Consider the following 12,490-nt stretch of genomic DNA (forward strand, 5'->3'; position numbering starts at 1 on the left):
ACATCTTTTCAAATAATTATTTAAATATTTTAAAATAAGTTAATTAAAAAATTAATAACATGAGTAATTTCGATTCCAAATAAACAAACATAAATTTAATTAAAAAAACTAAACTTATATTTATGAATTATATGACTTAATTTATATATTCCAATTTTTTTTTTTAATATTTCAAAACTGATTTAATGCAGTAGATGAAGTATATTTTCAATTCATAGAACTTTTTATTTGATTATATTATTAGTTGTGTATCTTTTAAAGAGATGTTTTAAAATAATCTTAATATAATGTCAAACTTTAACTTCAAACAAACAAATATAAATCCAACTAAAAATATATAAATTTCATTAAATATTTAAGCACTAATCCTAAATAATAATTATTGACACTCCGCTTCAAGTTTTCATATATTTAACATAAGAAAAATGCAACTTAATCCTAAATAAATCTTTTAAAAAAACTGAATAGTGATTGGGTTGTTAGAATGTGATTAATCACCGTTGAAATGAAACAGACAAATATCAGTTATTGAAATGAAACACGTATACAGATGAAGTCTTTCATAATTTGCAATATCGTAACTATATTCCAGAGCAGATATACATAGCCATACAAAAATAAAACTCTTTCCAGCTGAATAATCACATATATTGTTTTATAGTTATGGTTGAGGGCATTTGGAGAAGAAAGTTGAGAAGACTAGTCCGTGAAATGTGGAGGAGCGTGAGAGTGAGAGTAGCTAGCAATGAAGAGGCGGAGGCAGCACTGGTGAGTGTAGAGATTTCTTTGGATTGCAGGAGACATGAGAAGACGCCCAAGCCTCTGCTTTGCCAGTGCTGATGCCCCCCCTCCTTCACACGATTCCTCCACGGCCTCCACTTGCGCCTTCAGGTACCTCACGTACTTGATCGCCTCCTCCAACATCTTCACGCTCTCAACTCTCATGCCCTTCTTCTTCTTCCCCTTCCCTCCATTGCCACTGGGACTGGGAATCAGGCTCTCCAGCTCCCTCATCTTCTGGCCGATGCTTCTCCTCCTCGCCCGAGCCGCCATGCTCTGACCCTCAATTGATGATGATCTCTCCTCCTTCTTCTTCCCTCTTGCACATGTACATGTACTCTTGCTCACCACACTCTCCAGCGTCCCACATGTTGATATTCCCTCCTCACTTCCACTTCCCCCCCACTCCACCTCCTCTGCCTCTGCCTCCGCCTTCCAATTCCATCCGCCGCATCTTCCTTCCAGAATGCCCTTTATATAAGCATCCATTCCTCCTCCCTGCAACTGCACATCATTTATCCACTATCAATTGCTCCTTAACAACTCTTTTATCTGTTATTTCAAACTAAATACACAATCACTTATTGCCTATGGAACACAACATTCAAAAGAAGCTGTACCTATAAACAAGAAATGGATTAAAGAGAAAACATATGAAACAGATTGTTCAATTGCAAAGCAGCAGTTTGAAATTTGAGATAATTTGCTTACATGATATGTCTCTGCTCCTCGTTGATCTTCACTGCTCCGCACACACCTGACAAGGAAAAAGGCACACAGAAGATGGGCATTAAAAGGAAAGAAACATGAGGTGATACGGGCGACAATGATAATATAATCATGAAGCAAACAGCGCGAGTACTGACATATGTGTTCAATAATCAAATCATAATCAGCAGGCACGCTGGAGATGTAAAAGGAGGACATCTGTCTTGCTCTAAATAAAAACAATTGAAGGATGTAAAAGCGTTTCTTTTCATGAGGGATCTGCAAGTTTGTGTGCAGAGTCGGAGTCGATTGAATGAGTTGTTAAAAGTTATGCACGTCATGAGTGGGTTAAATAATTACCGGACTTCAGAAGCAAGATTTTACGCGTGAAGTTGTTGATATAGTTGTAGTCACGTTTATTTCGATTTCTAAAATCACCAGACTTTTTCAAGGGATGACTTCCTTGAGAAAACATATGTTTCATTACAATCTTAATAGAGTCCTTATTAAGAGTGGCGTATGAGCTCCATCAATATGGAATAAATTTAGATTATTTAATATTAACTAAAGTTTCAAATCACGTTGATTACACATTTATAAGAATAAATTTAGATTATTTAGTATTAACTAAAGTTTCAAATCACGTTGATTACACATTTATAAGATACGACATGAGAGTCCTAACATGCCCCTCACTTCCAAAATGCCTTGTCCTCAAGGCTTAGACTAGGACACTAATATACACGGCTATTGAAGCTACTAGAGTTCCCAAATAATGCATCGTATGTGCAGTCCTCATCATTAAATCAAGCTTTATGCAATGGTTTGGTTATACAATTTTGATATAATAACTTATAGCTTGACGATGATATAACCTTCTGCTTGACGATGATATAACCTTCTTCATCAAATCTCAAAGTCCAAATAAAATCTAATCATGTTGTTCGTGTATCCTCATTTAAACATGAGACATTATAAACATAACATATATTTGAAGGTAAAGGAAGATTAACTTGTAGGTCATGACATCCACCTAATCATATATGAAAAGAACCTATAGAATTTGGGCATAAACTATGTTTTTCATAAGTTTGATTGATATCAATTAACTTATTGTTTCACCCATTCAAAACTAAGGCCCATAATTTATTTAAAGTTCAAAGAAGAGACTATTACTGGGTGATAGTCGATTTAGTGGCTTTGACTTTGGAGCTAGTAGAAAAGTAAGGGTTGAGAAATGTTAGAAGTTGGCCATACACAACTTCATTGCAGCTCACATTGGTGGGAGATTGGTACAACCAATTTTTTTATGGCTAACCATTTATTACATCATGTAAGTTGGTCCAATGAAATTAAACATAAAAAAGTCTCCATGAATTTATTGATGTGCCTTAATTCAATCATTCATTTGTGGGTGATATGTAGTTAAAATAAATAAGACAATGAAGACCATGAGAAGAGAACAATTTTTTTAAATCAAATAAAACACGCGTTATACTTATATGACAAACTTTTTTTGTTTTCATCAGTAAGAGGCCGAAGTCAAGATTGATTATTAATATGTATTGTGAATTAATTATTATTATTATTTATTAATCTCGAGTACAATTGAACCCAAGACCTCTCAGATAAGAGGCTCAAAATTATTGTTGTGTTATAGGCTCTTGCCTATATTTATATCACAAATTTATAAAAAGTACTTATACATAGATTACAAAGTTCGACCAAACATGTTCTTATTATTGTGTATGCTAAATTCCTAGAGATGTTTGAATGTGTGCTCTTTCTAGATCTGTGTTTCTATAGATATATGGATTTTGGAAATGTTATTATGTACTTCCTTGTTGTTGTTTCCACTATGCCTTTTCTCTTCCACTTTTTCTTACAATTACACATATATATTTTATTGTGTTTCCTACCTTTTATGGTTTCCACCTAGTAGTAATTAATTTCTCTCAAAAATTATTTGTTATTAAAATTTACCCAAACTTGGGCATCAAAATTGAGTTCCAAAAATAAATGAAGATTGTTCAAAGTTGTTAATGTCTTAAAATATAAAAGATGCTAAACAAGAATAAAGAACATGTTAGAAATTTAATTATCTAATCCGAGGTTACTTACTTGCAACACTCCACTTTAAACTTGTGTGTTTTAATGCTCGATGTACATATTCCTATATGAACTAAACTTTGTATTTTTTTAATCATTATATATGACATATAGAACTAGTTGTATGTATCCTTTATAATTAATTATGAAGGCTTTGGACATCTTAGGTTTTTAAAACTATATTTTGTGACTGGGCTTGAAAACATTTTTTACCTCAGTGCAAAATGCTTCAAGCATTTTGTACTTGTTATTCTCTAGTTAAAAATATTTTGTTGAAAATGTTTTTACTACTCCATAGCCTATTCTTGTACACATAAAATAGGTGAAAGGTTAGGTAAAAGGGTTTTTCATTGACCAAACCTCTATTTAAGAATAAACTTTTATTGGTAAATAGATTTGTTACTATGAATGCTTTCTTCAGAATGACTTATTTTCCCTGTGAGCATTAACAATTGTGCCAATAGTTGGAGATATTGCAATCTGAATATGTTCTAATTACAAATTTATCTACAATTGAGAGGAAAATCACTCAAGTATGATATGGGTATTTGGTATTTTTTGAGTACTTTTCACTTGGAAAAAAAAAGACATTACAAAACTAAGGGATTCTGATAACAAAAATCTAAACTGTATATATACAAATAACATATGAGACTTTGGAAGGATAATAGATTAAAATATAAGTAGGATGTGTGAAATCAATGAAAGAAATGCAACATGTTTCCACATATAAGGGAACAAGTAGCCTCAACATTTTCTAATCAAGATATCAGGGTATGAACATGCCTCATTTTTTTTTACATATACCCAAAGAACTCAAATAAATAAAGTAGACAAGAAATTAATAACAATAATTAGAAATTAAGGACATACAACTTAAATGCATTCCTAAAGCACAATTATGAACATTAAAGTTTTCCACAAGTTCCTCTCCACAATTATATAGAGTTTATAACCTGCTTCCTTTTACATTAGTAATGGCCTTGTATTTATAGGCTCACAAGATAACCTCTTTGTAACTACCTTTTAGGGTTCATAACTAAGTTATTGTATGGAAGTTATCCATGCTCTTTGCGACTAACTCTAACTTTTACAATTGATAGAGCCCTAAAGATCATTTTTATTTCCAATAAGTGACATGAGCTCATGTCACTTATACAAAGAGCCTATTCAAAGCTTATGACACTAAAATAAAACCAAGACATTAGTACCATTTAAATGAGCTCTATGTATTATTTTTAATCTATAAATAACTAATTTATCAACAATTTAACCTTTATAGAAATGCAATCCAATTATTTTTGCTAGAATTCTTCTTCTTTCTATGAATTCAAAGTCCTTTAAAGTGTTTGCAAAAAATGAAAATTGGTCTCGAAGAACATAATATCTATACCTTTATTTTAGATGAAAAAATAATCCTAAAATATTCCATAATGTAAATTATTTAAAAATCACAATGTTGTTTGAATTTCTAGAAGAAATTTGGGAGATTCCAATGTAGTTGAATAACCAACCTTCCATCCTCAAAAAGTTAATATAATTGTTGATTCTAAATAGCAGAAAGCTAAAATATGTTTATCTTATAAGGAGATTTAATCTTTCTTATAGTCATGTTGTGCTACTATTAATCATTATGTAGAACCACCTATTTCTATTGGTATATGTTGTGGCTAGGGAACATGAAGTTCATCATAATGGCACATCTGAACAGAAAGTTTTTAAATTTTTGTTTTCTAATTTTCTAATGTGTAGTTATATATATTTCATTAATTTTAAGGTTTATTTTACTTGATTAGATTGAGATCATTTTACTAAGTACAATAGCTTAATCTATGCTATTGCCAACTTTTAAAATTTTATATATTCAAGGATTTTATGATTTGATGTTATCTGATAAAGGCAAAAAAATGTACAAATAAATGGAGAGATGGGTGAAAGCCTTTGAGCATGGTGAAAATGTGATCGAATAAATCCTTCTATATATGTTCATTCTAGATTTGTATTTCCATAGATATTTGGATTTTGGAAATGTTATTATGTTCTTCTTTGTACTTGTTGCCACTATGGTTTTTCTCTACAATCACACATCTACATTTTTCTTTGTTTCCTACATTTTATGAATTCCACCTAGTAGAAATCAATTTCTCCCAAATTGTTATTTTTTAATTAAGATTTATCAAGATCCAGGCATCAAAATTGAACCTCCAAAAATAAATGAAAACAGTGAAAAGTTGTTAATGTATCAAAATCAAGGAGATCTTGGACAAGAAAAATTAACGTGTTAGAAATTTATTTATTTAATTTGAGGTAACTTATTTCTAACATCGCACCTTAATCTTGTTCTTCTATACATTCATTGTATAAATTTATAGAATTAAACATTGTACTTGTTCAAATTGAGCTTCCAAAAATACTTTGGAGAGGCATATGGTTTTTACAAAGATTTTTCCTATAGATATATGGATTTTGGAAATGTAATTATGCTAAGAGGCATTCTATAAAATGGCAACACAAATGCCCAGCACGAGAATATGCCAAAATAGATTCTCTGTCAATAAAAAAGAAATGGGAGTGGTTATACACTAATTTAATTAAAAAGGATTTTATAAATGTATTTTATTTTACCATGGTCATGTGGCACCTTATAAAATAATAAAATAGAGATTTATTCCTAAAATAATAGGCCCCAAAATAATAGGGTGACATATGGCCATCCCAAAATAATAGGGTGACACATAGTCATCCTAAAATAATAAGCCCCAAAATAATAGGGTGACACATGGTTGTCCCAAAATAATAGGCCTCAAAAAAATAGAGTTGAAAATGGCATATTAAAATAAAAAAGGTTGAAATAATAGGACACAAAAAATTGAAAAAATAAAAAACAATAAAGAACTTAGAAATAAATTTAAAAATATATGTTCTTAATTGTTCTTTTTTTTTTCAATGAACAGTCAAGGCCTTGATAAATTTTATTAAATTTGGAAAAGAAATACAATAGCAAAACTCTGTTCAAATGGGCACTGGTAGGAAAGAATGGAGAAGAAAACCTCTAGTCTAGCCTGGGACAGATGTCCTATATTATTACATATTGAAAGGGGCATACCCCAGTGAAATATTAAAAATTTACATATCAAGAGGGAATGAAACCCAATTTTACATTTACATTATAATTGTCAATCATAAAAACAGAGGTGTTATATCTGATTTGAAAACTAGCTATCTGCTTTTACAGATAATCTTCCTCAACGATCACATCTATCTCTAAAATAACTCCTAAAAGAATGTTAGTCTACAATCTAAACCATATTAGAGAAAAAAACTAACATATTGGCTTACCCAAAGAAATGAATTCCAAACCTTATAGATCACTCTTAAAATTTTCTAAATACTAATCCCAAATAATTGGAAAGAGAACCGAAGTTAACCCTAACTAGAATAGAAAAAAACTAATACAAAATAAATTTGACTAAACCATAGATCACAAAACTAATTAACATTAGGGCCTACATGTATATGCAAATACTAATAATGAAAAACACTATAGAGCTTAAATGCAATTTTCATAAGACCAAAAACTATCACTGCCGAAGCTAAACTCAAAAAAGCTATCCTTTCATGGACAATATTGATTATTCTCCCAAAACAAAACACCCCAATTTCCTTCTGCTGAATGAAAAGATGGGGGTTCTAATTACCCAAAAATTGACTCTTACTGGACTATGTGTGAAGAGCATAATTAGTTCAAAATGGAATAAAATAAATCTCTACTTTTACAGTCAGTGCAGCCTCTATCATATACCATGAGGAAAGCGAGTAGGAATGATTCCAAAAGTGACTAAAGTAAACTAACTCTTGATTCAAATAAAGGAACAACCAATAGATATAAAAACAAGAATGCTTCTTATCTAATTGGACAAAAAATAGATAGTCAACCTAATCAAAATATCGAGATCCATACCAATATCATGATTATAAGTCTAGTGCCAATGAATCATATATGTAGAAATATGAAAAGTCAAATATAAATTGAAGAAGCTACCTCTGAATTTGCATAGGCCCATTCTCAATCACAAGAGTTAATAGGGAAAATATCTAGATTTAAATATATAATAACGCAAAAATTAATCTATCCCAAAATTGAAATAATAACAAGTCATTTTATGCATAATAAATGCAATGCATAAGCTAAATACAGACCATGGAACCATAATACTGAATGTGCTCAAATCCAAACCATCAGTATTATAAACCTACTTCAATATATATAAACCATGTGTCCATTACATATGAGTACCTTACAATAATATACACATACAAAGCCTTGACAACCGAACAAAGAACTAATGACAAAACAAAGACACAGAGCCATAGTCAATATATACACCATAGCCACCAATAGGCTAAACAAAAAAACCAAAAGCTGACCTTAACACTAAAGCATTACATAAAACCCTACCTAGGAAACACCATGATCACTTCCACTATATCGTTAGGGTTCTCAACCTGAAAGTTAGGAGGGAGATCAAAATTCACCCTAAACCTACTGGATTCATTGACATTGGGAGTGCAAAATATCAAGGCCTCCAAATTCTCAAAAGAAACCCCTAGATAAATATATGAATAGTAAATTTTGAGGTGCTTTGTAAGCCAATCTCTATTGGTTTCAATCATAATACCTCTCCAATTCAAGAGAAACTTAATGGAAACCTCCATTTTTGGCCATTGAGAGTAGAATGCAAGATTCTTCCAAATGATAAAGGAAGGATGCCTATATGTCATATCCAACTCAAGGGAACTTGGGGGATGCACCATGTATCTCTCAAGAAGAGGGATACAATTTTTTTTGTCTATACTCTTGACCCCGTACTCCAAACCCTTTCTCCATGTAGGCTAGAATAAGTCACAACATAATTGAATGATATTTTCATGATCAACCTTAGCTCTAGCCAAGCAGCCTATAAATGATCCTATTATATTGCTATTTTTCTACCAAGTGAACTTATAGTTGAAGATTCCTTCTCCGATCACCCTCGCCACAACAATCTGTGACATGTCATCTAAGGGATTCAAAATCCTATTCCAACGCTTTGGTGTAACACTTCCCCAAAATGCCATTGTTCACTCCTATTTGGAGTGAAACACTAGAACATTGGTATCCATCTCTACCAATAAAGACAAAAGCCCTAAATTACTGATAAGGACACTTTCATAAAATGACTAAGCTCTAGCATGATCTAAATGAGGGTAGGTGGACCCTAAATAAGGATGCTGACACTAACCCAAACATGTGATTAAAGATAGAGAGCTCGGGATGGACAACCTGTGCTCACATCATGACAAAAATGAGTAGGTGCCTATCATTAAAGATAGTCCCTTACTCTGTGATGATTAAAGGGACAGAGAGATACTTATAAGTAAAAATAAAAAAACCTATGAAGCGGACATATCGTACCAAGATTAGCCTAGCAGAATAATAAAATACTATAATTGAAGATGTAAATGGAGGGACATAAAATAAAAGAAAGGCCATACCACCCCTCTCATTGTTGATCATTGGATGAGACCAAATTTTTAACTAGACATATGGAGTCACCATCTGCACATTTGTTAGCAAGATAATCCACTTTATTATTACCTTCACGATAAATATGTTGAATGAGAATATCCTTGAAACCATTAAGAAGGGCTAGGAATTCATCAAGTCTAGAATTGAGGGTCCAGTTGGGAGTAGAACATTTCTTGATTGCATTCAGAATGATCTAAGAATCACCCTCAATTACAACTTTTGACACCCCAACCTCATAGCATAATTGCAATCCTAATTTAAATGCTTCTAGTTCAGCTAAATTATTTGTAGTAGGCCTGATGGCCATAGCTTTTTTTTCTATCCATTAACTAGAGTCATTATGGATAATGCATCTGGTACCTACTAGGCCAAGATTACCTTAGGCAGCCCCATCAAAATTGAGTTTGAACCATCCTTTTGGAGGTGGGGACTAAGAGCAATTATCCATGTCTACTTTGCTTTTTTTAAAGTATACAAGGGGGGGATTAATTAAATTAACCCACACTTTTTTATGATAGCATCCCAGTAAGAGAAGGAACCTTATTCTTTTTGGCACTTTCTAAGATGTGAATTAGTAACCTCCACAATACTAGCCTCAATTTTAGGGATCAGCTCCTCGAAATTAAATTCCAAATCATAGAAGATGCGCCTATTTCTCTCCTTCTAGATTTCCCACAATACAATTGATGGGCATATATTCCATAACTTACTATAAACTCCCTTACCAAAATTAGAAGGCCAACCTCTAAGGAAATCTCGAAAGGATAGAGGAAATGATGAATACCATTCCAATTTAGACGTAAGTCACTCCCAACATTTTTACGAAAAAGGACATTTATATAATAAATGGTCCAAGTCTTCAAAATTTTGTTTACATAGGATGCATCTAGATGGACCTTAAATCCAAAATTTAAAAAGCTTGTCCACTGTTAGAATCCTACTTTGGAATGCTAGCCATAGGAAGAAGCTTGCTTTAGGAAGGCATGTCGTATCGCAATAGAGCTTGAGAGGAATATTGACCCTGTCCCAATTTTGGGATTGTAATAAAGCTTTTTATCCATCTTTAACTCTATAGTTGTCATCATTGGCTGCTCCCCAAATAAGTACATCTTTCCTTTTAGTCTGCTTGATGGGCCTATCAGCCAGTATCTTATTAAAAGCTCCAACTTCTTCCGAATTTGCACCCAAACCTTCCACTAATTTCCATACCCAATAATTTGTACCATTCAACTCAATTTTAATTTTATTGTCACTAACTTTATTCCCCCAAAGAGTCATTAGTAGATGCTTTAAGTTGCACAAGAATGCCATGGACACTAGAGGAGGATACCCATCCCAGGAGTCATCCCAGAATAAGGCCTTGCCTCCTAAACCAATGTCCCACATAAGAAACTTATCAATGAGATCATGACATTTTAGCATAAAATTCTAGCATTCAGAGCCCCTGGGAGGATTACTAATCTTGAAGATAGAAATAGGGTCCTTAGTGTTGATATATTTGTTATACAAGATTTTGACTCATTTTTGATCTCTATCATTATACAGGCACCATATCAGTTTTTCTCCTAAGGCTAAATTTTGCCATTCAAGATTCTTGATACCAAGGCCTCCCATTTCCTTAGGTTTGCAAATATTATCCCATTTGATAAGCACTAATTTTTTATCCTCTTCACAATCTTTCTAAAGAAATTTTTTGAGTTTAGGTTCAAAATTGAGATGATGACTCTTCAAAAGAGGAAGGCAAGAAAGGGGATATATAGGAATAGCTGACAAAACAACGTTGATTTTAGTAACCTTTCCTGCTTTGGAGAGTCATTTATCTTTCCAACTTCGAATCCTTGTGTCCAATTTATCCATAGTGTTGTGCCACACCTTACAAGACTTGGACACCTTTTCCAGCTCAATTCCCATATATTTACATAGGAATTGACCTTTTTTATACCCCAAGAACTTGCAAATCTTGTCTTCTATTTATTTTTTTGTGTTCAAAAAGAAAATCTCAAATTTGGTCTTGATTACTTTTTTCCCAAAAGCCCTCATGTACAATTTAATGATTGATTTAAAGCCTGAGATTCAACTATATTACTTTTGCCAGGAAGAATCGTATCATCTGTGTATTGTTGATGCGTAATGTTCGGTAAATTCTTGGTTATAGTTATATTCAAAATAAACTAATTCTTATAAGCATTTGATAATACTCTCCCAAAGGCTTCGGTCATAATGATGAAGAGCGAAGGAGATAAAGGATCACCTTGATGAATACCTACCCCTTGAGATCTCAAAGAAACCTTTGGGGGTTCCATTGATCAAAATATAAATCTTAGGAGTAGAAATAAATTTATAAATAACATTAATCCACTGATGTGAAAATCCAAAAGCTTCGAGAACCTTACATAAAAATCTCCAATCAACCATATTGTACACTTTTTGGATGTCCAACTTTATAAACATGCATGGTTCTTTACTCTTGCAAGCTGAATGAATCATTTCTTGAATAGTAATAATGCCATCGAGAATAGATCTACCAGGAGTAGATCTAGTCTATTCCTTAGAGATCACCTTTGGTAAAAATCCCTTTAGCCTATTTGCCATAATTTTAGAAAAAAAATTATAAATTGTGTTGCATAAGGTGATAGGCCTGAAATCTTCAACGCAATCTAGGTTTTTTTTTTTTTTTGGGAATCAAAGTAAGGAAGGTAAAGTTAATTTCAAATAGCAAGGCTCCTCCATTTCTAGAAGCTTCAATGGCCTTCCATAAATTGAACCCAATTATATCCCAACATTTCTGAAAGAAGAAAGCTTGAAAGCCGTCAGGACCCAGATATTTATCAAGATTCATACTGAAAACAACTAACTTTACCTCTTCCATGGATATAGGTTTATTTAAAACCTTATTGTTGTCATCTAAAATTAATTTGAGTATGAATTTAAGCAGCTGATCTTGTGCTACCTTATTTGATCCATCAAAGTTACTTAAGATTTCTTTAAAATGGGTTACAAAAGTTTCAACAATGTCTCCTAGATTTTCAACCTGAGTACCCAGATGGTTTTTGATGCTAGTAATCTTATTTTTAGATCTATTAAATAAAGTGGAATTATGAAAATATTTTGTATTTCGATCCCCTTCATCCAACCATCTCTCCCTCGATTTCTAATGCCAAAAAATTTCTTCCTTGGATAGAATAAACTCTTGTTTAGCTAAAAGATCTTTTTCTAGTAAATAACTGTCTCTATTCATACCATTCTTGATAATTTCTAGATTAAGATTTTGTAGTTGGTTCTCTATCTCCAATTTCTCTTTGAATATATTATTAAAATGTTCTT

General features: G+C 32.3%; 1 protein-coding gene across 1 annotated transcript; it reads right to left on the reverse strand.

Moving 5' to 3' along the window:
• Nucleotides 1-502: 502 nt before the first annotated feature.
• Nucleotides 503-1,692, reverse strand: LOC149538831 (uncharacterized). The gene is made up of 3 exons (XM_089798956.1): nucleotides 1,647-1,692; nucleotides 1,492-1,537; nucleotides 503-1,284 (listed from the first exon to the last, which is right to left on the reverse strand). Coding segments are annotated over exons 1-3 (633 nt in total). The 5' UTR covers nucleotides 1,649-1,692; the 3' UTR covers nucleotides 503-699.
• Nucleotides 1,693-12,490: the final 10,798 nt, after the last annotated feature.

Source organism: Cupressus sempervirens, chromosome 9 (assembly GCF_028749045.1).
Source record: "Cupressus sempervirens isolate cs-2001-9-10 chromosome 9, ASM2874904v1, whole genome shotgun sequence".
NCBI classification, from domain to species: Eukaryota; Viridiplantae; Streptophyta; class Pinopsida; order Cupressales; family Cupressaceae; genus Cupressus; species Cupressus sempervirens.

Excerpts from the sequence above, each read along its gene's own strand:
- LOC149538831 (XM_089798956.1), bottom strand. Across the intron at positions 1,285-1,491 it reads GAGGAGCAGAGACATATCAT|TTGCAGGGAGGAGGAATGGA; the intron begins GTAAGCAAATTA and ends AATGATGTGCAG.